Source organism: Onychomys torridus, chromosome 21 (assembly GCF_903995425.1).
Source record: "Onychomys torridus chromosome 21, mOncTor1.1, whole genome shotgun sequence".
Taxonomy (NCBI): Eukaryota; Metazoa; Chordata; class Mammalia; order Rodentia; family Cricetidae; genus Onychomys; species Onychomys torridus.
The window spans coordinates 19393353-19417679 of record NC_050463.1 but is presented as its reverse complement, the minus strand read 5'-3'; the positions used below and the strand labels follow the sequence as shown (position 1 = coordinate 19417679).

The following is a 24327-nucleotide window of genomic DNA, read 5'->3' as shown; positions in this document are numbered from 1 at the left end:
ATGTTTACAGCTATTACAGGAATGACTGGGAAAGCTACTTCAGGATTTACATAAAACAGGAGAGAAAAGACAGTGATCCTCAAAACATTCTATTAATATTAAATTCTGTGGCTTTGAGTTCTTTTTCTGTTCTGAGTTGGCATAAAAGATTTGGAAAACATCTACTCCACTGTGTAAAACATGAGTGCTCAATGAGCTGAGCAAGGCAGGTTGGCTTTAGAGACAAGAAGGAACCAACCCAACCACACACAAAACCAAACCAACCAAAAGAAAACAAAAGGACCCTGCCACACTAACTGGCCTGTTTGTAGACTTGGCAATTCCCATTCTCATTTATCTCCTTCTCTGTGTGTCTGTCTTTCTCCTGATTTCTTACAAGGTAAACTAATTCAGTTTGGGTTTGCTTAGCATGGATCACCATTTTGATCTGGCCTCTCAGGCCTAGTGCAGAACACTAGTATGAACCAATGGCTTCCTACCCAACTCACAAAACAGCGAGACCACTAAAGTGAGACCACTAAAGAGACCATTTTATGAACCCACTGGATCCACACTCAAGGTACCACTTAACCCTGAGCACTACTACTTCCTTCCCACAGAATCAGACAGCATGTCCTATGTCCCTGGTACCATAGGATGACCTCAGTTTTAAGAAGGAAAAACTATCAAAAAGAAATCTTTCTTTTTATACCCACCCAATCTCAGTGTCCGCCCCATCCCTCCTCACACAGGCAGATGTGTTAGGGTACACACAAGTCTCCAGCCTGTAGGTGTGAATGAGTACAGCAGATCTTGAACACATGGATGTGTCACCTGCCCTTCTGGGTGCCAGGAGCACAGAAGAAAATGACTGAGCAGAGGACCTTGACCTTCTCGTTACTGCAGCAAGGACCGTCAGATCTATAAACGTGTCTCAACAACATTGAGTGATACAACGTAATGTTCTGCAGGAAGGCCAGCTAGTCTTCCCTTTGGCCCGTGCTGAGGGCTCCTATTTGACAATCCTCAGACTTCTCCAGAGCCCAGTCAGTACTCCTTCCCTGCTGTGGCCTCTGCAGCCTGGAGGAGGACGGACAGGGGCGCTGTTACTTACTGTGCACTTTTAGTAAGCTGTAGTACATCTGGTCTCTATCACATTCAAACAGCTTCTGGGTCAGCTCCACTAACTTTTCAAGAGTTTCAACCTTAAAAAGATTAACAGATAGATTTGCACAATGTACGAAGTGTATTTTACAGTTAACAACACAAGCAGTGGACTGTAGTTGGAGAGCTTCTCTCCAGGTTCCACCAAGCCCCCGCGGTCCCACAACCCACGTATAAAATAATCATACAGACACTTATATTATTTAAACTGCTTGGCCATTAGCTCAGGCCTACCATTGTCTAGCTCTTACTCTTATATTTAGCCCATTTCTGTTAGACTATACTTTGCCACATGGCTTGTGGCTTACCAGTGTCTTTATATGTTGCTTCTCATGGCAGCTGCTAGCAGTGTCTCTTCCCAGCCTTCTCCTCTTCCTTGTCCCGCCTACCCTATCCTTTCCTGCCTGGCTACTAGCCAATCAGCACTTTATTTATACAGAGTGATATCCACAGGTTAACTCCACCAAAAGACTAAGTGTCAAGCACGACAGGAGGCCAGGCACGGCCTGCCTAACACCAGAACCGTGCATCGGAAAGTAGTTAACCCCATCACTCATGTTGTGAATATTTTACTACAGTAACAAGGTGCTTTAAAGTTTAAAAGGCCCTTGAAATCAAACAACACAACATGAGTCACAAAGTTATAGACTCTCCAGAGAGCGTCTCGATGGCATAGAACCCGAGGCAGGCAACAGTGGGGAGCACACAGGCAGGCAGCCTGACAGTGTGCTGCCTTGTGCCAGGGTTTTGCTTCTGTGATAAAAGCAGATGCAGTGAGCTTGGAGAGAAGGCACCTCCTCCTGCCACAACACACTGTCCACTGCTGGCTTGCTCACACCAAGTAGAAGGCGGCAGGTGGAAACCTCCAGAGCCTAGACCAACACTCTTGGACTTCTAATGTACCCCCAGGAACACAAACCACGCTGTAATTTATTTGGAGGAGCACTGAGCGAACACTGTGTCCACAAGGACATCTCGGGAACCCCCAAATGCTGGCACTTGCTTACTCCTGAGTTTTAAGTGCTTCAGACATCAGAAATCAAATACTGACCTGATTGTTGGAAATGCATCTATCACAAAACCACTGAAGTCTTGCAGGCCGAGCTCTAATGCCTGGAGTCTGTAATACAACCACCACATAACACTTGAGATTCGGCGTAATCCTTCCTTGAAGCCAGTTTCTCCCTCTAATAAACTTGCTGCCACATATGTGCTACAACCAGACCCCACTGTTAGCACAGACCTTTAAGCATATAATGGACCCCGTGTTTAACAGATATCTACAAGACTTAGGTATTTCAAGATGCTCCTTCCCAGCTCAATAGTTATTCTATAATCTTCTCGTTTTATGTGTTTGTTTGTTTTGGTACTAGGGATTAAACCCAGGGCCCTGCATGCCATTCTAAAGATCTTTAAACACTAAAATGATTCATTTTGTTTAGTTCAGGGAGAAGTAATTAATTAAATCAACCAAAGAATATGTAAAGATAAACACATACCTGCACATGCCAACTCACCCCACAACAAAACTCCATTCCCTCACTTCAACATCCCAACAGACTGGACAGACACAACTTACTAATTTGCTATGTAGAATCATAAAGAAATCCTAATTTTAATAAAACCCAGTAGCTTTCAATTTTAGAACATACTTTGATGAAAGTACTCTACCACTCGCTGGATGTGCTGCCGAGCATTTAAAACTAGCTAAGTCCTTAGCATTAGTTTAGTCTTGGCTTATTTCAATAACTGAGATGTATGTTAGTTATACACTCAATTAGAAATTCTGAAGGTTTAGTCAGTAACTCTGGCTTCAAGCACATATTTCACAATGTTGGATATTGGAATAAAAGACAAACCATTTCAACATAATTCCAAGGATTTGTACCTGTAATGATAGCATTTGCATCATCTGTAAGAGGGTTTCACCACGGAACGCTGCCTTTCAATCACAGCGTCAAGATAAGACAACTACATACTCATCTGCCCTGGCTGCGTGCCAACCTAGAGAAGACACTGTGCCTGCTCTCTCCACTGTCAAGCCAGGTGTCCCCAGAATGCCAGGGCTTATTTATAAACCCCAGGGCTGTTGGTATTTTCAGACTGAGGTATTGCTGTTGCCCTGGTTGACCTCCAGACTCCAGCGGTCCTCCTGCCTCAGCCTCTCCAGTAGCCGACTACAGGAGCACTCTACCACACTCTGCACCCCAGTATTTCTTAGTTAAAAAGACACTGCGCAAGTGGAAATGAAGAGCTGATGTAGAAAGTACCACACTGCAGCCTGAGTTGCAGGACAGAGCCTGGTAGAGTTTAAGTTGGGTGCTCTCATTTTAACCATGCAACTATCTGTACTCCGGGTTATAAAATCACATACTGAGTAAAGTGACCACTGGAACGCACTTTCAAATATTAACCTCTACATCCAGACATGGACTGTATTCAAGGATCCTCTCACATCTTCTTTTCAACATACATCTTAACAAGTATGAAATTAACATCAATGTACACAGAAAGCCCTTGAAAAAGAACAAATAATCCTCTTTAGAACATGGAAAATGCAAGGGCTACATTCACTTACAACCTCCAGTGTTATTGCTGATCCAAATCCATAAGATCTAAAGAGCACAACATGGAGCTAACTCTTCCTGTTCAGGGCTGATTAATCCCCGCTGCTGGCAGGACAGCTGACTTAGATGCTACATCTCCCCCTCTGTTTCATTTTGAAATTGAGAACTGTTTTCATATACAAACCTCAATCATCAAAAGAACATCTAGGTCAGATTAACTAAATCTCCTAGGCTGCTGGAGCAGCCAGCACTTCTGGCTTATCTCTGAGCATCTAACTAAAGTTAAACACTGCAGTTGAAAGCAGCAATAGAAAACGCAATCAAACACAGGGAAGAAGTGAATTCTAACTGGGATGTTAATATAACATCAAAGGCCAGCTAGTGCACATTCAAATAGTGAGGTAACCTCCAGTTCTTTCTGATTTTCCTTACATATAATTTATTTAGTGGATGGGGAGGCTAAATGGTTACTCTAGGAGAAAGACTGCCATGTTTGTTGTTTCTAGCCAAGTTCCTGTGCCCTAGAGCACAGCTTTCTGCAGTTCTAACAACACAACTGCATAGGCAGAAAGTTAAAACAAAATGTTTTCATCACTTGATAACTCTGTGACACCACTCTCTGGGTACAATGCCTATGCATGTTAATAAAGATAAATATAAAACAATTTTCAAGTGAAGGGACATGAACATTTTTTCTATTGCATTTCAACCTTTATTTCATATGAACTTAAATTTGTCTGGTAAGAGTAAATTTTTCCTTGCTTTGATTTTTCTTGCTAATACTAATGGAATGACGAAAACGGACTTCAAGGAAACACACTCCATGGCCACTCCCTCTAGCCAGCGCAGTAGAAAGTAAAATGACATGCACAGGGCTCCCCGACGCCGACTCAACTGGAGCCCTATCGCTAGGCTAGACCTGGGAGGACAGTGGGCACCACAGTGAGCCTTTTAGCCTCTCTCCCTTTCTCCGCAAATGTCAGAGATCAGGTGTATCAAAGAGCAAACCAAATGAACAGCCTATCACTAGCCATGGTCCTCTTCACCAGGCGTTACATCACAACTGGCATTAGACTCTGGAAGCCAGAGAGAACACTAGCTTTGAAATCAGCACAGCGTACAAGGACCGAACTCGGACCCTATTAAGGAAAGCAAATTGAGATCAAGTTTGTAATTTCCTCAAGTAAAGAACAAAGGGTAGGTAATGAAGACTGCACTAGAGTCCTAACTACTAGTGTTAGACCTAAAGGCACCAAAGACCAAAGTGAGAAACCCCCCACTACCCAGGACAGTAAGTTGATCTCAGTTCAATAAAATGGAAGGGAGAGGGTGAGCAGAGGAGGGACGATAACCCCAGAGAAAGTGGTTCTGATACATTCAAAAGTTGGGGCAGCATGTCCGAAGAGCATGGGTGGGAAGAGTGCCGGAGAAGCCACAGAAAATGGGAACTGTCCTGACCTCAAACTCCATGGCTGCCACTACCTGACGTTCTTTGCCCTAGCTCTTTCTCAGAGCGGTTCTCTGAGGCTCAGGATGAAAGTCCCAGCTGTCCTTACACTGCCTAGCTGGAGATGCAGGTTTGAGTCCCAGGGAAGGAGGCTGGAGTTATGGTAAAAGCTCACTTGTGACCAACGCTATGTAGTGCCTGGCCCACGGCCAGCAGTGAGTGACTACTGAGCCACACAGATGGCTAAGGATGGAGTTAGATGGCAGACTTCTTCATGGAAACTTTTAGGAGCTGTGTAAAATTTCACACCATTATTTAACCTTTCCTGCTCAAATATGTCATCTCACACAAAGTGGATCAGACAAAACCCATTTTATCTTATGCTCTGAAACATGCCAGTGCTAGGAGGTCAGTCAAGTGCTCAAACAGCCGCTAAAGGAACGAGGTGCCATTTTGTTTTCCTCTTTACAGAGAAATACCATCTGACCTGAACATAACTTCTAAAATGGAATGCTATATTAAAATTGGGAAGACCTGGTTTCTACTCAAATCTCTAGCAGGATGAACCAGAGAGAGGGTCTTGATTTCTGTCTTGATTAACTCACTGTCCAGAAACCACCTGGAGAAGATGGTCTGAAAACCGAGGATGCCAGCCAGATGTGAAGAGGTGGACAGTGTCGACTTGTCAAGGGAGGGAATTTCTCGAGGAGAAACTAATCAATTGTGTTTCATTTACCCATCAGACAATGTGACAAGACTGTAAGACATGATCTATTTGTTATGGAAGGAAAGAGAGAAATTGGTCAAAATGGGAAGCTGCTTAGATGCCATCAGTCACCTTAGCAGGAGGTTTCAGATGACAGCTAGCACATGTCCACCACTCATGGCAGGGGTGCTGTCAGTGACCGTCTGCCAACTAATGCCATTACACTCAGTATAATCACAAAAGATTCTCATGCCTGCAACCCTGCGATCTTCATTAACCTCACCTGCCTGAATCTCCCAGGATCCTCCTTGGGTGTACCGGGAATCTGTTACTCTTTGACTTACTTCATCTCCTTATTCTGGTCCCCAGCGTTTTTAACTCCCTTCTGAAGAGTTCTCAGTCCTCCCCAGAACAAACAAACGGGAGTGGCCATTCTTTGTGGCCTCTCTGTTTCCTAATGCTATAAACGCATGGATGCTTCCTTAAACGCATTTGCTCCACATGCATTTCCTCCTGAGGGGCCCCAATCTCTACACAGGGAGAAGATTGACTCTCCTAAATGCTCAGACCCCACACATTCCTCAAGCCAGTCAACATTGTAGATAGACTTCTTTCAGACCCCCTCCTTCTCAAGGAGTCACTTCAGCTCCTGGAGACTCAACCTACTGTTTAATTATTGTTTTCTCATTCTATTCCCCTTTGAAGAAAACATTTCTTTTTCCAAGTACAAGCTACTCACTGGAAGAATTTAGAAATTACCTACGATATTTTAAAAATCAGCTATAACTCACCCTCCTTTAATGACCCATGTATAGAAATAAAATACTACATAGCATATGTATACACACCAGCTCATTTTAAAAACAAAACAGGTCATGTTATTTATAAACTCAATCTTGCTTGTATCTTTTTGTCAGTGTTACGAATCCTCCCCATAGCTAGCCCTCCATTAGCTATGAACCCATTAACAAAAGCAAAACAAACCTGCCCTTCAGCCTTGACAATGAGCTAAACGTTCTCACATACCACACTCCCCACTGTCCCTTCCTGTGCCTGGCCACTGCCGTGGTTGTACCGTTCTTCTTTATTTTTCTGTGCATGTGTGCTGCATGTGTGTGTTCCATGCAAGTGTACATGCCTATGCTTGTATGTGTGGAGGTAGAGGTTTACTCCAGACATCTCTCCTAATTGTTCTCTTCATTTCCCAAGACGGTGGCCCTCACTCAACCTGGAACTCACTGATTAGCTAGACTGGCTGGCCAGTGACCCTCAAGAACTCTCCTGCCTCAGCCTTCTACTGCTGGGTAACAGGCAAATGTTGCTAGATCAGGCTTTTTCCACGGGTGCTGGAGTAGTGAACTCAAATGTTCGTGCTTGTAAGGGACGCTATCTACTGAGTCATCTCCTTCACCCCTACACAGATTCTCTATCTACTGAGTCTCCTTCACCCCTACACAGAATTAATTCCTTACTGACTCAACAGTTTTTTATACACACCCACTGTTTTTAACAGTCATCCTAACTGACCCATACAGGCAGAGTCCTAAGTAAAGTTTTAAAAGCCAGTTTTCTCTTGCCTACCTACATGACCTTACATTGAGCATCGCATGGAAATCATGTAGAACAAAGGAGACAAAACAATCCCTACCTTTGAGGGGCAAAGAGAATTAATACTATTGATCATTTACCATAATCCGGGAAATGTGCAAGCTTCTTTACACACATTATGTGACTGAGCCTTAAAGACAGGTATTACATTCCCTCTTATAGATAAGGCAGCTTAGGAAAGTTCAATGGATGGCAAAAGGGAACTCACTCTTAAGGCTCTGGTTTTTGTTTTTGTGTTTTTTGTTTTTCTGGGTCCTGCATATACTACAGAGGGACACAGTGTCCTGCCTCAGTCAGCGGCCCATGGACGGTGCCCCAGAGCAATAGACCCAGAAGAAGACAGTGCTTCCAGTTGAAGATCTCCTGAAACCATTTTCTAGACAATACAAATTAACTGTGGGAGTTTTAGAAGTGTTGTCTACAAGACTGACAAGTGTGTCGACAGACAAGACAGAGAAACTGAACAAAGTTCTGCCTTAATTCCACAATCTCCTATACTACATTTTCCTTCTTTAAAGACATTTGAAGATACAAGCCAGCCATGGAGGCCGCCTCTCATCTCAGCATCTGGAAGGCAGAGGCAGGTTGGCCTGCTCTATAGTGAGTTCTAGGAGCCAGAGCTACAGAGTGAGATCCTGTCTGGAAGACACAGCAATGACGTTCTGGGTCATGTGCCTACACCTTCAGTCCCATGACCAGGGATAATTTATACAAAAATAAGGAGACCGAGAGCCAACCTGGGACTCTGTACACTTTTAGACAGGGTACCAGCCAAGCCTGACTTGGAGCAATGTGATTTCTTTGGGGTTCGCACAGCAGTGGTTTCCGTAGCAAGGCGGCACTCTTAATGCACCACATCTGTTTTCTGTGGAATATTTTCTTACTAGATATAGAATTGTTTGATAATGAAATTAATCACCATTTGGACAGACTTTCCGTTAGCTGTTGCCTTATCAATTCTAGTAAGAAAAAATTCAGTAAAGCCTAGATAAAATATACTAATCCCAAAGAGGCCAGGTTTGTCACCTAGTTCCTATAAGCTGCTTACCATAGTGGGGACAAAAAAAAAAAAATTTAAATCAAATGCCAAACCATAGCAGACAGTACTCGTTTGGCTGATTAACTTGTAGACAAGCATCACAAATAAATGTGAGCCTGGTCTGCAGTAAATTGAATTTTACTGCTTTTGAGAACAAAGAATTCTTTGGCAAAGAGGATTAACAACTTTACACCCAGGAATACCAGTTTAATTTAATTGTTTCACAATTCAAGATGTAATATGCAAATATCATTTTGATATATAACAGTGAATTTAGCAAAGTGAGAAAACAAATTCAATATACAACCAGACTGCTTTTCTGTACTGTAATTATATACAATAAAGCTGGCCCAGCCACCTCCTCCCATTATTATTGGGATTGAATTCTATTAAGATGAATCAGAACAAGGATAATGAAAGGTTAAAATTTTTAAATGTATTCTAATTAAGAGTCTAAATAGCTGTACATTAGAACAGCAAAGTTGAAAAGCATACCTCGATGATCTTCTTGGCCTCTTTGTAATTTCCTGTCTGTAGGAAGGCAAAGAAGAGGTCATACAGCATTGTCATTTCCCCTTGCTCTTGGCTCACAAAGTCCATTGCTAGATAGCAGAGAAGGGAGAATACACAGAGCATGAGAAAACCAGACAGTACCATGAAAATCTAGATAAATCAAAATGAACAAACTTGGAGACTAGAGAGATTACAGCCTTATCAAATTTACTATCATAGCCTTATCTGATGGCACATATTGATGGCATTAAATACTGAAGACTAGCACTAAAGAGAGCCAGTGAGGGTAAGATCAACAATGGTATATTCATCAAGGCAGCTCACCAACACTAGCATGCACATGAAATAACAGAGGGGCAATATTCCCAAAGGAACAGCTAGCGAAAAGCAGGGTGTTTCAAATATTTAGAAGCACTTCCTTTCAGAAGACTGACGGTTTCTCAGGAAGTGTTTATCTGCTCCTACATTTTCCTTTCACAGCTCCACAGTCAGACTAAAGACTCAAGAATAAAAAGGTGGACAGTTACTAACCTTTCTGGATTAAATCAGTCTCCCCTTTCTCTATCAGCTTACACAAGACATCATGAATCCTGGGTAATATTTTATATTTCCCATGGCATTCAATGCTGGCTTCAAGCGCGGCAGGTAAATCACCCCTTGGAAAAATAAATTGACAACAAAGAAAAAGATGTATCTAAATTCAGTTTAGGCTCTCAGAAACAATGGAGACAAACATATAATGAACAAGGAAACCATCAATAGTGAACTTTCCTTAAGACAAAACCATTAAGCCCACATGGAGAAGACAGGACAACCTCTCCTCTAAACGAGAGTTCTGACACGTTCTACGGTTTTCCTCACTTTGATTTTATTGCTCTGCTTCTTAAAGAGTGTTTGGGGGAAGGCTGAAAAGATCTGAGTATGCACAATAAACCGCTATCAGGCTGTTACTTCTCAAAACAAGGCCTACTGACCATCACATTGTCTTCCCCACTAGTTCAGATCCCTTTGGAACCAGCCACAATTTCAGATTGTGGAAGCTTTTGGCAGCTGGCAGGTGTGTGCAAGCACTGAGCCACACTGCTGTGGAACTTTCCATCCCTCAGCCTCACTAGATGAGTAGGAAACAGCACCAGTTTCAGAAGTACAACAGGTCCTCCTAACACAGGAGATTATTTTTAGTGATCAGCGAACTATACAATTCTAAACTTTATGTCTTCTTGAAAAAAAAAAAAAAAAAGCTTCATTAAAAGTCACAGTAGCACACACCTTTAATCCTAACACGCGGGAGGCAGAGCCAGGCTGTGATCTCTGTGAGTTCGAGGCCAGCCTAGTCTACAGAGCGAGATCCAGGACAGGCACCAAAACTACACAGAGAAACCCTGTCTCAAAAAACCAAAAAAAAAAAAAAAGTCACAGCACCTTTTTAAATGTGATATTTAAAAGAAAAAGATAGCTTCACTAAGTCAGAGTTTCCTAAGCATGTACTTTTTCCCTTTGAAAGGACAAGTGAGTGTGAAGAATTCTGAAGAGTCCCAGAGATATCAGAGGCAATTCTCCTGGCAGTTGCCCTTCTTCTTTCTTCCTTCTCCCCTCCTCCCTCCCTCTCTCCTCCTCTCCCTCCTCCTTTCTTTTTAAAGAGGCCTCTGGAATCATGGCTTTGCCTGAAGTACAGAGTAAGCAGATGGCAGCCCTGGAGCAGGTCCCTGACTCTCAGCCCAAGCACTTTGTTACATACTTCACTGTGAAAACACCAGGGCAATCATTTGTTACTAGACTGCACATTTTTTTTTTTTTTAAAGATACCATGAGATCTATTTCTAAAGCACAGTTCAATCTATAGACAGAAAGCACACCTCGTGACAAGCAGAGGTTCCTTCTGGAGAAGGCATTCATCCTCTTACACACGCCGACAGTTCTCACAGAAGGAAACCTTTCACAACGTCGTTAGAAGCCTTACATTCTTCCCTTATACACGTTACGTTGCCCTAGGTTAGATGACTACTGCATCTGGATCAAGATTTTTAAGCTGCACCAGAAAGTGAAATACAGAGCTCCTCACTGTGCATGAGGAGCTGACATGGCGGGAAATGAGCACACCGTCAAGCCAAGTCGGCTGTACCCTGCACCAAGTCCTGTTTACAGTGCATCTTCTGGCACCCCACTGAGTCATTTGAATTTTTGTCATTTGGGGTGAAGACTAAATTACAGGTTAATTTCAAAACCGAAAGTAGATGTTGCAGGCTAGATTACTGTCATATGAAGGAAATGCTATAGTCGCTACCACATATGCTATAACGCTTCATATAATCAGTATTTTCCCTTGCTTCAGACACAGGCTCGGTTATTGCCTTTCCACAGTTCCCCTTCATGGAAAACTATGAACACATCTGTAAGAAGAAAACTAACACATACCATCTTTTGACACAGCAAGATCTGCTTTTTCAGATCAACTCCCAAACCAGAACAGCACTGTCTCAACTGTATTTCCCCTACATTAGGTCAAAACTATCAATAAATGAATGAATAATTGCTCTGTCAATCAAAGCGACATGTTAATAGTCTTCAGTCTCCAAATATATGCTTCTGAAGATTATCCATGCCCAGAACAACAACAGAAAAGACAAAACAGAAATGGAAATAATTCATATATGTTAGCACTCCCTAGGGCTGCCCACAGGGTAAATTCAATCTACAAAACACTCCCTACAGACTGGATGGAAGACAGAAGTAGAGGAAATGACTCGTTGGCTCCTTGCTCTCTTTATTCTCTACATGCACCTTGTGCATGCCGGTGTCACTTAAAGCAGAAAGTCCTTTATATCATTCTGACCTTTTCGGGTAGAACCTGGGAACAGGTGACGAAACTTGCACATCTGTAGGACTCCAGATTTTGACCTTCACCTAAGAGCTGTACCACTGAATGTGGGTCCTTCAGGTGCCCAGCTGGTTCTAATCTTTGCTGATTAGGGTCACGTGTCATGTACGTGAGTCATTCCAACAACCACTGATAAAAATACTAAGTAGCAAAGTACTAAAAGAAAAAAAGGGAAGATACTTCCTAGACAAAATGTGGACCAGCACATTGCCAGCCTCTGCATCCTAAAGTATTCTATGATTTCTTCATACACTTGGCAGACCAGAAATGACTGAAAATGTAGTTAAACACAATAGTCCTTTGGAAAAAGTCTTTTAATGTTAAATCTATATTCAAAAGATTTTTTTAAATCTGTTATTTCAAGTCTATTCTGTGCCTAGGTTTGGTATACAATTGCAAAGTCCATGCATGAAAACCAAATTCCAGCTACGGTTTTCACAAACCACCCCCCCCACCCCCCCCCCCCTCTCTCTCTCTCACACACACACACACACACACCCCTACTGCATGACACATTATTATTTCTAAGACAAAAATATATTTGCACTATCATTAAACACCAAAAACCCTGTTAAAATATGAGGGATCACATAAAATAATTCTCACAACTAAAACTGTATGTTAATAAAAAGCAGTCAATTTTGAAAAAATAGTATTTTGGCTAATGCAAACTTACAGGTGTTACCAAATCATAAATAAATAAATACAAATACCAGAAAATAAACACAAATATAGACATAAAATACAAATATAGAAATTAAGACAAAACCAGAGAAAAGGGGTTGGGGATTTAGCTCAGTGGTAGAGTGCTTGCCTAGCAAGCGCAAGGCCCTGGGTTCGATCCTCAGCTCAAAAAAACAAAACAAACAAAACAAAAAAACCAGAAAAGATGATTCTGCCATTCTAAATATTGAGGACATGTATACATTCCTAATAGAGTGCATGTCTAGTAAGAAATCTGACAACTGAAGAAGAATTACATTTATTAATCAGAGTGGCCCACTCAACATTCACTTGAGTCTCTTTCCGATTTGTGGGAAATGCGACTCTACATACAGACTCTACACTTGCACGAGTAGGCGCACAGAACTGAAACAGCACTTGTGATGCTTGCTCACACGGCAAATCTAATGCTACCGTCACTGCAGTCTTTGATAGGAAACCAACGTGTGCAAAGTCAACGACAGAAGAACACGCGCTAGCTCGGCTCAAGCTTGCGGACACACATCCACAGAAGCAGCCCTTCATACATGTCGTCATACACGTGTTCCACGCAATGCTGAACTACAGCTAGAAGACCTGTGACAACCGTCTATTCACATCTGTAGCTTTTGACTTAGTCTCTTCACACATCTGTAGGAAATGACTTTCGAATCCGAGGTGGATACATAATTTAAGCAACAAAAAATATGACAACTATTAGCTTCTAATTGGAATAAAGTACTTCAGCATTAAGCACAAAGTATTAGTGAAGTAACAATTTACTGAAGGACTTAACTGAACAGCCCTCAAATCAGAAATGGCAGAGATAAGTAGACGGAGGTAGAGGTGGGCAGCATTAAAAAAGAAGCAAGTAAGAACTATGTTTAGAATGGGGAAATGGTCCAGGAGGAACCACTGCCTTCACAAACGCTCTGTCCAGCACCTTCAAAGAGCCAAAGGGTTTTCCTTTTTGTTTTCCCCATTCATCATCTATAAATGAGAAATCTTCAAGGAGACTGGTGTTGCAATTACAACTAATCCTCCCAAAATTAACTGTGCTGAAGGCTTTGTAGCCTAGGTACAATTTAGCTGTCACTACTTGAGAATTTACTCAAACACGCTCGCTCAGAGCGGCGCTGACTTCGCATGTCAAGTGCTTTCCAGCCAATTGAGTCTAAACTGGAAGTCGGTGTTAAACAACTGAATGATTAGACAAGGTAGCTCATTTCCCTGCTCTTTTGTTCAGAGTAAAATGCCACATTTACATTATCAGGCTCAACAGGATTTTCTGACAGAGGGAGAAAAAAACCTCCCTGCACACTGTCCGTAAGAAGCACATGAAGCCTGTCATTTACCAATCATCCTTCAAAAAGCAATAGCCATGAATGTAACTTAATTACGACCCAATGATCCTTGACGAAAAATCATCTTATCACTGTCCTGTCCCCCTAGGGCAAATGAAACACTTTTTGTCCTTTGGCACTGATGATGCTAAATTCTTAATTGCAATAATGGAGTAAAAGAGCCAAGCCTCTCTAATTTCCTTTCAACATATAAAGAGTTTTACTCGGGAAGGCAAGCATTCCACATCTAATAAAAGTATCCAGTACAAATGAAGACGCTCAAATTGAAGGGGAGTGTTTACCCCACAATAACCAGCATTTTAGAAGTGGGCCTCCCATTTATGTGACATATATGTAGCTAGGCTACACTGTTTCAAATTTAAATTTTTACAAGTTCACCTTAAGGAAATTAGGACATTTATGAAGAACTCAACATTAATTTAGCAACAGTTCTGGGAAGAGAAATGAACAAAATGCATGCATAAATTAAAGCACAAATGAGCACACACAAAACTCCTTAATGGAAAGCAGAAATTAGAGCGCTTTGATCATCTGTACTTATTATAATCCAGTTAAGCAGCCTCGAATACTTTCCACACCAACAAACAAATGGATCTAAGGACCTGTGAGTGTGGAACAGCACCACACTTTGAGTTGTTTCCTTTAATATAGTGTGAAGACTACTCAAAAGCTCTTACCTCATTTTAAATAAGTCCTTTCCGCTTTAGTAACAGAGGACCTCTGTCATCTCCCCGAATCAATAAGGAGTTGAATCAAATACACACAATTTACAGCAAAACAAAATACTTAAGGGAACATTCAAAGGACTGCATGTAAATAAAGGGCTCAAGACTGTGACAACAGGAAGCACACAAAAATCCAATGCTCTTTCCTGTTCAATGTTAAATGTTATCACACGAATAGTATAAAGCAGGTGGTTTACCAAATCCTTTATGATTATGTCAACCTGTGATTATATTGCTTTTCCTTCTCAAATGCATATAAACAAAATGCATTATTTCCAAACCCACAAAACAATTTTACAGTGTACGTGTAACATAAGCTACTATTTCCTGTGTTTTATCCAAATGTTGAAAAGTCAGTTCAAAATGAAAGCCGACAGAATCTTAAAGACTTGCTATACAACTGTAATGTGAAAATGATATCCCCTTTAGAGTCTTGTATAGTGACATGCCGAAAACAAATGAAATGGAGATCCTTAAATTGGTGTTCTGAAACTGTTTTCATAATTTTATCTCAAGTTTAAATAAATAAATAAGGCTCATTTTGCAGATGAACTCATAACCTGCTAGAGTCAATTATGTGATATTACTGAAAAGTCAATGTTATTAAATCAAATCAAATGCCTGTGGCCATTTGGGTGGCCTTGTGTAGTTAATCTTGGTACTTGTCATGATTCTGAATTAATTAGCTGTCTTCTATCAGTCAGACATGAATTGAATCAAAGTTTCAAAGTTAATATCAGTTTTTACTAATGAAATGCTACTAGAAGGGTGGTTTGGTTTTGGGGGGGTAGTTTTATAAATATGAAGTTTCTTTTGTTTCAATTTTACTCTTCTCATGAATGGAGGGCAGTCAACGTGTTTTTAGTTATGACAGATCAAACAGAAAGACCTTGTCATGGAGGCTGTCTCTGGAAAGACAAACCAGACAAACCAGTAGATACTACAAAAAACGACCAAGAAGAGAAGGAACTGCCTCCTCCAAGTGTCTGCGTCCAGTGGCACCCACTTCCTCAGCCCAGACAGCGAAGATAACCAAATGTGACGGGAGACAAACATCTGCTGTTCTAAACACACAAGGACAGAGCCTGCTCCAGGTTAGCGCAGCTCACGCTCTGTCCACTTCCCCTGCCTGGTTCACGAGCCCCATCTGCAGACCTCTTCTGGAAACTTTTCATGTCTGTCTTCAAAGTACTCCTGTTTGTGAGACTCTGCCGTGACCTCGTTTTCTTTGTTAGTTATTTAGTTTAGCCCAGTAGTGTAGGAGGGCCTCATTCTTCTGGGCACTGGGCCCACTTCTTTCAAATCCCCGTGGAGAGTTCCACATGCAATTTGCAGAGATGGGCCTTTTAAACAATCAAAAAATTCCACTAGGAAGCATATTAATTATAGGATTTCTATTTAAAGTTGGCTGTGAGTGTGAAACTCAGGAACACAGAACTGTTTGAATCACTACTTCTTGAAACGGATAGAACCCTGAGATTGTGAAGGTGAAGATTTGTACAGTCATCTAACTTGGTAGCTGTTTATGATTGAATGGCCAAGCAATTGTTTTGGTTATACATATATCCAAATGCACAAATACACATTTCCTAATAGAAAGCTAGTTAGGAGAGATATTTTCAATTTTATATTTTAAATCCAACACTAGCATTTATATATACAGTCACTATACTACAAAATTAAACTAAAACTACCAGAAATTATGAGAAACAATGAGAACAATATATTTTAAACTATAAAGTCAGCCCACAGGAAAATCAGGGACTACTAGTCACAAGAGATGCACATTACAAACTACATTAAGCCAGGGAATAGATAACAAACAGGTAAAATCTAAAATAAAAAGGAGGCAAGAAATGCTTAATCAATCACCCGAGAACTCTTCCTCCTTAAAAAGCACTGATTTATGACTTACTCTACAAATAATGCCTTAAACTGGGCACCGACAAGGGCATTGCAAAGGGAAAAATGTCAACCTCAGAAAATCTTGCCTTACCAACAAAATTGATTTTCCCATAAAGAGAAACACTTCTCAAATAGAATAATTGCATTGGTACATGTGGTTGAATATCAAACAGGAACACTAGGAGAAGTCTGTTTATGACCTGGATAATAGTCATGGGGTATAAGAAGAAAAATCCAGAGGATCCTTGTTTCTTATATTCATTAATAAGCAGCACTTATTAGACACAAAACTCTGAAGAACCATTATTTCTTTAGACACTGGGTTCTCAATGTGTAGGCCAGGCTGGCCGAGAACTCAACAGAAATATGCCATCCTCTGCCTCTTGTGTGCTGAGACTAAAGGCGTGCGCCACTGTGCCTGATTTGTTTTTAGGTTTTGGAGTTTGGGTGTTGCTCTGTAGCTAAGGATGGCTTAAGAACTGACTGGTCTCAACTTGCTATAAGCCTCCAGCATCAACCTCCAGAGTGTTGGGATTATAGGTGTATGCCACCACACACAACCACAGATACAATTTAATGTGATACCATTACATGCTCCTTAAAAAATAGTCACCAGAGACCTCCACTAATAAGTAAGACACAGGCACAGGCTGCTGGTGTCTGAAGGGTTACCCTGGTGCACTTATTCACCAGCAAATGACTCTCAACGCTTCCAAGTCACCAGAGTACTTGCAGAGCATAATCCCAAAACGATCAGGCTCATTCTTGCAATTCCCACATCTACCATGGCAAATTCAATGAACTTACTTTTCCAGGTGCACAGTGACCAACGGGACACTTATGCTGGTGGACGGCTGTGCTAACCCAAGAGTCACGATGGCTTCATGCAACTGTTTCACTGTTTCCATTTCACCTCTTAAAGCTGCGCCATTTAGGATGTGGAAAAAGGACACTGTTGCATCTTTGATAACAACACCCTTCTCTTTCATCTCCTTTAGAATGTTAATAGCATCTACAATGAGGTAACACAAAAGACCCTTAGGTAATTTCATGTAGGGAAAACAAACTGCTATTAAAACAGCATTTCAAGCCCGGCAGGAATGTAAATTCTAGTGTATAATGCCGATTTCAAGTTAATTACTACTTGCATTTCTAAACGAGACTACAATTATAAATCCACAATAGCATGGTTTTATCATTTCCCTGCAACTTTGACTACAAATTACAGATAGGGACCGTGTGCCCACTCTGCACCACATAGCCCTGCATGGTCTGCCCTGAGCTGTAAGATCCTCCTAAATGGATGCTTTTATCGTTCAGCACTAACATCTGCTAAATCACACCATTGTTTCTTCAGCAGATGGCTTGTCAGGAGGCCAGATAATAAAGATGTGTTTACACTGTATATACAGCCAGACTAATGGTCTGATACCGATAGGGCCTGTTTGCTATGTCGATACTAATTAGCCAAGCAGAGCCAATGAAAGCTTTCCAAAAGACTGCATGTTAATACATTAGATTCATTAAGCTTCATTAGGAAGGCAGAAACAAACATTTTAGGATATGGAATAAGTGCATTTTTATAATATTTGTTCTTAATTATTACAGACAAAATGTTTTGACCACTTTACAAAAAGTGATTTTTAAAAAGCAGGCTAATTTGTGTTAGAAAGGCTTCCTAGGAAAAAAATGTCAATATTCAAATCAAGTAATTTCCCCTTCTGTCTCTTCCAAAAACCAAAGAGAGGAAATGTAAGGAGGAAGTTCCCATACAAAGCTGATAGACACACCAAGAACCTGCAGGAGGAAGACTGGATTATCAAGTGCAACTCATTATTATTATTATTAAGCTTAGCAATTTTTCAATGAGGAAATTAGAGCATGCAAATCATCCATGTTATCAAATTTGCTTTTTCAACTAAAATATATATTTTGTTAATGTTATTAAGGGTTAAGACAAAACTGCACAGTTCAGATTCTTATCTACCAGGTTATGTTTACAGGTTTTATGTTCAGCCTTCAGATCTCTTTAAGCAAAAACAAAGCCATTAGTGCAGGCATATAAGCAAATTGTGCCATAAGTCATGATCTTCAAACTCCATCCAAACAGCAATGCTAATAAAAACTAGCTGCAGAAATGCAAAAGGCATTGAGCTGTGCAAATGTAAATGACAAGCTTGCCAATCCATTAAAACTAATGGCCTACACTGTCCATGTAGCTCTGGTCGGATTCACATGCAAATTTGTATGCAAAGTGTTCAAGCTCTTTGTAGGACATGATATACCATTAATATCAATTCACGTGTTATTCCAGTGGCAAGGGCTGGCACCACATCTTTCCTCTACATCCAGAGGCTTACCTTGGAGCTTGCCATGCTTTGCCAACACTTTTACAAGGCCTATATACTTGGCAGTGTCAAGAACAGCGGAAGGATCCAAGCGGTCACTATAAAATAAACCATAGTTATATTAAGTCAATTAACTAAAAAAGGATAGTCATATTCATTTGACGACTTGCCAAAAGCTGATCAAACAGTTTGATCTGTTATGATACTGGCCTTGACACATAACATGATTGAAACCACATTTCAATCCAGTTAATTGAAGAAGTAAAAATGCACACACGCGCACACACCGCCTCACACGGCCTCACCGCACAGGAAAATGCAGATGAAGACACACTTTGCCTTCACAGCCCTTTACACGACACTAGCTTTCACTGCAAACACACAAGCACCTAAAAGGACGTGTTTCCATACTATAAATGACAAAGTTTTGTGTCCATGCTATAGGAAGGGAACACTACAGCTGGCAACCAGTCACCACCACCGCTCCTTGCCTTGGAGGCCTGGAAGGTTTTACTGAACTGAAGCGAATCCCCAAAGAAAGAATGACATAATTAACTAAAGAGACTTTCTAGCACAAAATTAAAAAAAAACAAAAAACCATTGACAACAAAAGGACTGTAAAAATGATGTAAGTAAAAATGATGTAGTCACTAACAGTCAACCCATCAGGAGCACTTCAGACACTGGCTGACCTGTTCAGTGCCAGGGTACTTACAATTCCTGTTTCAAGTTCAATGCATCTTCTGCATTATCATGTCGACAGCACACATTTATTAAAGCTGCATAGCCACCGATAACCATGTCAGACTCATACTTGGCTTTCACTTCAAGGGCTTTTTGCATATTCTAAAATAAAAGGATTTAGTGAAAAAGAAGAAAATAATATAAAGGTAAAAATATCATGGTTTTTGTTGTATTCAGAGTATAGGAAAAGCTAACAGGACTTTAAAAATAAATGGTTTCACACCCTTAACCCTGCCCAAGGGCTGTGTGTTGTGCGTGTGTGTGTGTGTATACGTATGTATGCAAGCCAGTTATAAATATGCAGGGCTTAAAAGATTTGTTTGTAATTAAAAATTAGAATATTATAATATTTCCCAAGTCTTCTCTAACAATCTAATTTCCAGATTTGGTAATACACATAATTGAAAAGTTCCTCAGTATACAAGGAATGTGACAAAATCTGTTTTAGAATGTAACAGAGCCACGATGTCATCTCAAAGTTAGTCACAGTATTTTCCCCCTAAAATCACAGGCATAAGAATAATAGTACTGAACCAGAGACTACCCTACCAACTTCAGATACCCTACCATGAACACAAAGTACACCGCATGCCCGCTGCAGAAGGCAAGGGACCCTTTATCTCAGAAAGCTTTTTCCTAGCAGGAAAATGGAATTTCAATCCCTGCATTAACAACCTCATGTTATTTGACTTGCAAATGACTGCTGCATGTATCCATTGCTTGACAATCTGGATATGAGAGACCGGAGCCATGGCTTGAAAGGACATTTGGCATGTATGATAAACCTATCACGGCTGTTACTATCATTCACTTTGTAGATTATCATAAACAAACTACAGCAACCCGAAAACATGCCATTCAAGGTGTCGCCAAAATTAGTTAACCTTCCATTTAATTGCACTGTTCTCAAGTATGACACCTACCAATAAAGTGTAAAAATCATAAACATTATTATATTGTGTTTTACTTCTGTGGTAGAAGTCTCTGTAGAATCTTTCACCCTAAGAGCATATGTGAAAGAGAGAACTGGTAATGGTACCTCTTCCGAACAGAGTAGCAGGATGAGCTGCTTCAGGACATCTCCTAGAGGCTGACTTTTAGCTTTTAGGTTTTCAAGTGTTGATTCCAAGTCAGATGAGGTAAGCTGGGAAGTCTACATGAGAAACAAAAGTGTACTATGAAAAGAAAATACAACCCTAGTTATTCCTCCTTTCAAGCTGGCTTTCTTAACTGTCATAAGTGCTGCAAGGAATATTAAATTTGGGGTCTGTGGATAGAGTGGACTCCAGGGGTTTATGATCCCCAAGATTATATGCTAATATCCTAGACCTGTTGGTTTTTCTGAGATGAGGAATAATTTTTCCAACTCAGAGGTATACAAGATGATTTTACAGGGATATTATTTGAAATTCTTATTAGGTGTATTTAAAAAAACAAAATAAAACACTACTTACTTTTCGAGAATCTACCTTCTCTTTGTCAACCAGCACCTTAACATCCTAAAATTGGGATTTAAATTAGTATAGAATTAGAAAACAGGGGAAAAAAAATGTTAGTGAATGTCAAAGGCAAATTTTGCAAGCATCGCCTCATTTTAATGCTATCTTTCTAAAATTCTGCAGAAATTCTATTCATATACTGCACTAACCATTATAATTAATGTTTTAGATGTTCCCTTTAATATGTAAACAGTTTCTACTATCAATAAAAGCTTTATTTTTATTGTTATTATTGGGACAAAAAAATTTCTGCCCCTCCAAATTAAATTTAAATGAGATTTTAACAAGTCTCTACGTATAGGTGAAGCATTTAATAAAGTTGGTTGCTTACACTCACACACCTTAATCAATTCAGGAACGTGGTAGTTATTCAGCAAATTACGAATGCCTCTGTAGATGTTTTCAGGAACTTTAACATTCTGTGAGAAGGAAAGGGAGAGGTAAAGAAAGCACTGAGTTTTAGACAACCAAACTGAAATTTGTCTAAGAGAAATTATCTCGGACATAATTTAAGTCTCTAACTCTTGCATGTCATTGAGAAGTGGTCTGGTTGTACTTAAAAGCAGCAATTTCAAGTCTAATAGATACATGTCAAGCAGGACAGGCATTATATAGCAAAAATGAAATGGTACCATCTCCTTCAGCTGATGGAAGTATTGTCTCAAATGCTCCTCCTTGGCCTGTACCTCTGAGTCACTCATGCTGTCAATCAAGTTATAAAGAAAATAGCCAACAGCTTCTGTGGAAAACAACAAGAGAAAGCATTCTACTGAAATTACCGCGACTGTCATGTTATCAAGATTAATTTATAAGAAATCATTTTGGTGTGAGATGTCACCCTGATGAGAGGCTCTGAAATGGCAACAATGATCACTGAGGCATAGAGATTATGTGGTTTGGGAGCACATATCTAACTGGTGAGTGAAAGGAATATTAATTATTTTCAGCCCGAGTGACAGCTTTGCAGTACAGAATCTTACTTCAATCTATTTTCTCCACCACTCTGTGACAGAAGCGGCTCTGCCCAAGGCTTCACCCCTCTCCTGTCCAAAGCACAGGTAGAGAGTGTAAAGAAATGTCTTTACATATTTCTGTACTAATTTTTTGTGGACAATATTTTGAAAATTAGAAATGATTGATAAATACTGAGCACAGAAAGTTAAAATACTGTTAATGAGCAGATACAGTAATCCCATGGAGACCTGCCTATTAGCCAATGAAAAACCAAGATTAACAAGGATGTTTTGTAACAACAGTAATTTTCTTATGCATTCAAGCATAAAATTCATAGGGCCATGTGTTAATGCCTATGAGGAGGTTTGAACTTTCAAGAAGGGTACTTTCTTATAGAAAACTATACAGTCCTGACTTCATTAAATGCCTGAATTATATCTTTTAGGTAAGTTATATTTAAGTGAAAAATCCAAGACCTTTTCCTACTTTATGTATGAAGTTAACCAAACTGCAAAAAGCTGAAAACATACAGACACCGAGCCTCCCTGGCTTCTAGACCTATCTCCACAGACGCTATGAGGAACACTGCTGTATACCTCAAAGGCTCCACATTTTGTCTTTAAAAAAATAATAATAAGATCATTGAGATCTCAAAATGCAGGTATTGATACAGATCATTAGAGTTAAGTGTTTTCAGATTTCACTTTCAAAATCAAGAGCGTTGACTGCTGTAATCCTTCTAGCCATCATTACGTACAAGAATGGGTTTGTGGGTTAGTTAGTCATCTAAACAGAAACGCTACCTGGAGGCTCTCGGCAGTACCGTCCACTCTTGTACAACAATTCTGTTATCTGGTAAGACAGAAAATCCATGCATCTCAGCAAGAGGAGCAAACAAAAACAAATATAATATGAAACTGAATTCTTGAAATAATAACGTCTGTCCCCAGTGAGGCATTATTCTATGTCACAGTAATCCCACCCACCCCACCACAGAGGTCATTTGTCTTTTAAATAATAGGTTTGTCTTCTAAAAACAAAAAAACCACACGAAGGAAAACTGCCGTATTTTATGAAACATCACAAAGAAAGGTGCTAAAGTGATGTTTAAATCTGAATTTAAACACTCAAGCCATTCTGCTAACTAGAAAATCTCCGAGGACTGTAAAGCCTTATTTCTCATTAGTGTTTATAGTCCACTCAGACGGGATCAAATGGCCCCTCTGAATGAAATACCAGGGAAACAGTAAGTAAAATGTGCTGGACCAGAAAATAATATGTACTTTTTATTTCTCAGTGACATTTTTTTCATTCACTTAATGAGTTTAAAATATGAGTCAAAGACTCAAATGTGTTTGAATTCAGATTCTTATCAATTCAATTCACAAATACTAAAACCATACACAAATTAATTTTTCAGCATTCATTTCTATGACCAATTTGTAACTTAAAAAATCCAAGAATACACTTTATAATCAAAATTAATATAGACCTAGGGTACTGAATTGTAACCCTATTTGAACCTACAAATCTTCAGGCTGAAGTCAGCAGAAGCATGCAGTATTTGTCTAAACGGCAGGGTCAGACTAGCCCGTGAAGTCTACAGCTGAGCTTTCCTGGCATAGATAATTAATGTTAATAAAAGCCAAACTTCAGTTACTTGTATCATCCCTTGGCTAATAAGGCAAAGTGGACAAAACTGATCCTATGCCACCATGAAATGCTTCACTTAATGGTAATCCAAAGGGTAGGTAAGATTAAAAGAAAAGTAGCCTTGTACAGGCTGTCTATTAAGCAGCAATTCTACAGAAACTGAGCTGCACAAATGTGTGAGACAGGTATTGTATTTAGTAACAAATCTGAACACCCATTTAACGAATAAACCAATCAAGTCTCTTAGGTCAGTGAACCCAACTGCATAGTAAAATCAAGTATAACGTCTCAACGGCAGCTGCAGTAAAATGAGGTAGAGAACTGGTTCAAACTACGTTAAAAAGCACTTGGGCCTGATTTGCATATGTAAGGCCTTGTGTTCACCCTTAGAACCAAACATGAAACCCAACAAATTTAAACTGTGAATTTGAGTCTGTATTCTGATCTTCTTGGGCTGAAATTTTTCATGAAATCGTGAACTGTTCTGGCATACAAACCAGCTGACTTCTTTCAAGGCAGTGGGTTGGTCTAT

The 24327-nt window shown here is 40.1% G+C and overlaps 1 protein-coding gene across 1 annotated transcript in view; it reads right to left on the bottom strand.

The window, feature by feature from the left end:
• Lrpprc (leucine rich pentatricopeptide repeat containing) overlaps positions 1-24327 on the bottom strand; it is an 85120-nt gene that overhangs the window by 22266 nt on the left and 38527 nt on the right. Inside the window, exons 16-27 of the mRNA XM_036170536.1 lie at positions 22946-22994; positions 21821-21927; positions 21530-21607; positions 21144-21188; positions 20729-20842; positions 19661-19791; positions 18958-19043; positions 17405-17609; positions 9555-9679; positions 9006-9112; positions 2195-2263; positions 1094-1184 (exon numbers count right to left, since the gene is read on the bottom strand). Coding sequence (XP_036026429.1) covers positions 1094-1184; positions 2195-2263; positions 9006-9112; positions 9555-9679; positions 17405-17609; positions 18958-19043; positions 19661-19791; positions 20729-20842; positions 21144-21188; positions 21530-21607; positions 21821-21927; positions 22946-22994 — 1207 coding nt within the window. The remainder of the gene's footprint in view (positions 1-1093; positions 1185-2194; positions 2264-9005; positions 9113-9554; positions 9680-17404; positions 17610-18957; positions 19044-19660; positions 19792-20728; positions 20843-21143; positions 21189-21529; positions 21608-21820; positions 21928-22945; positions 22995-24327) is intronic.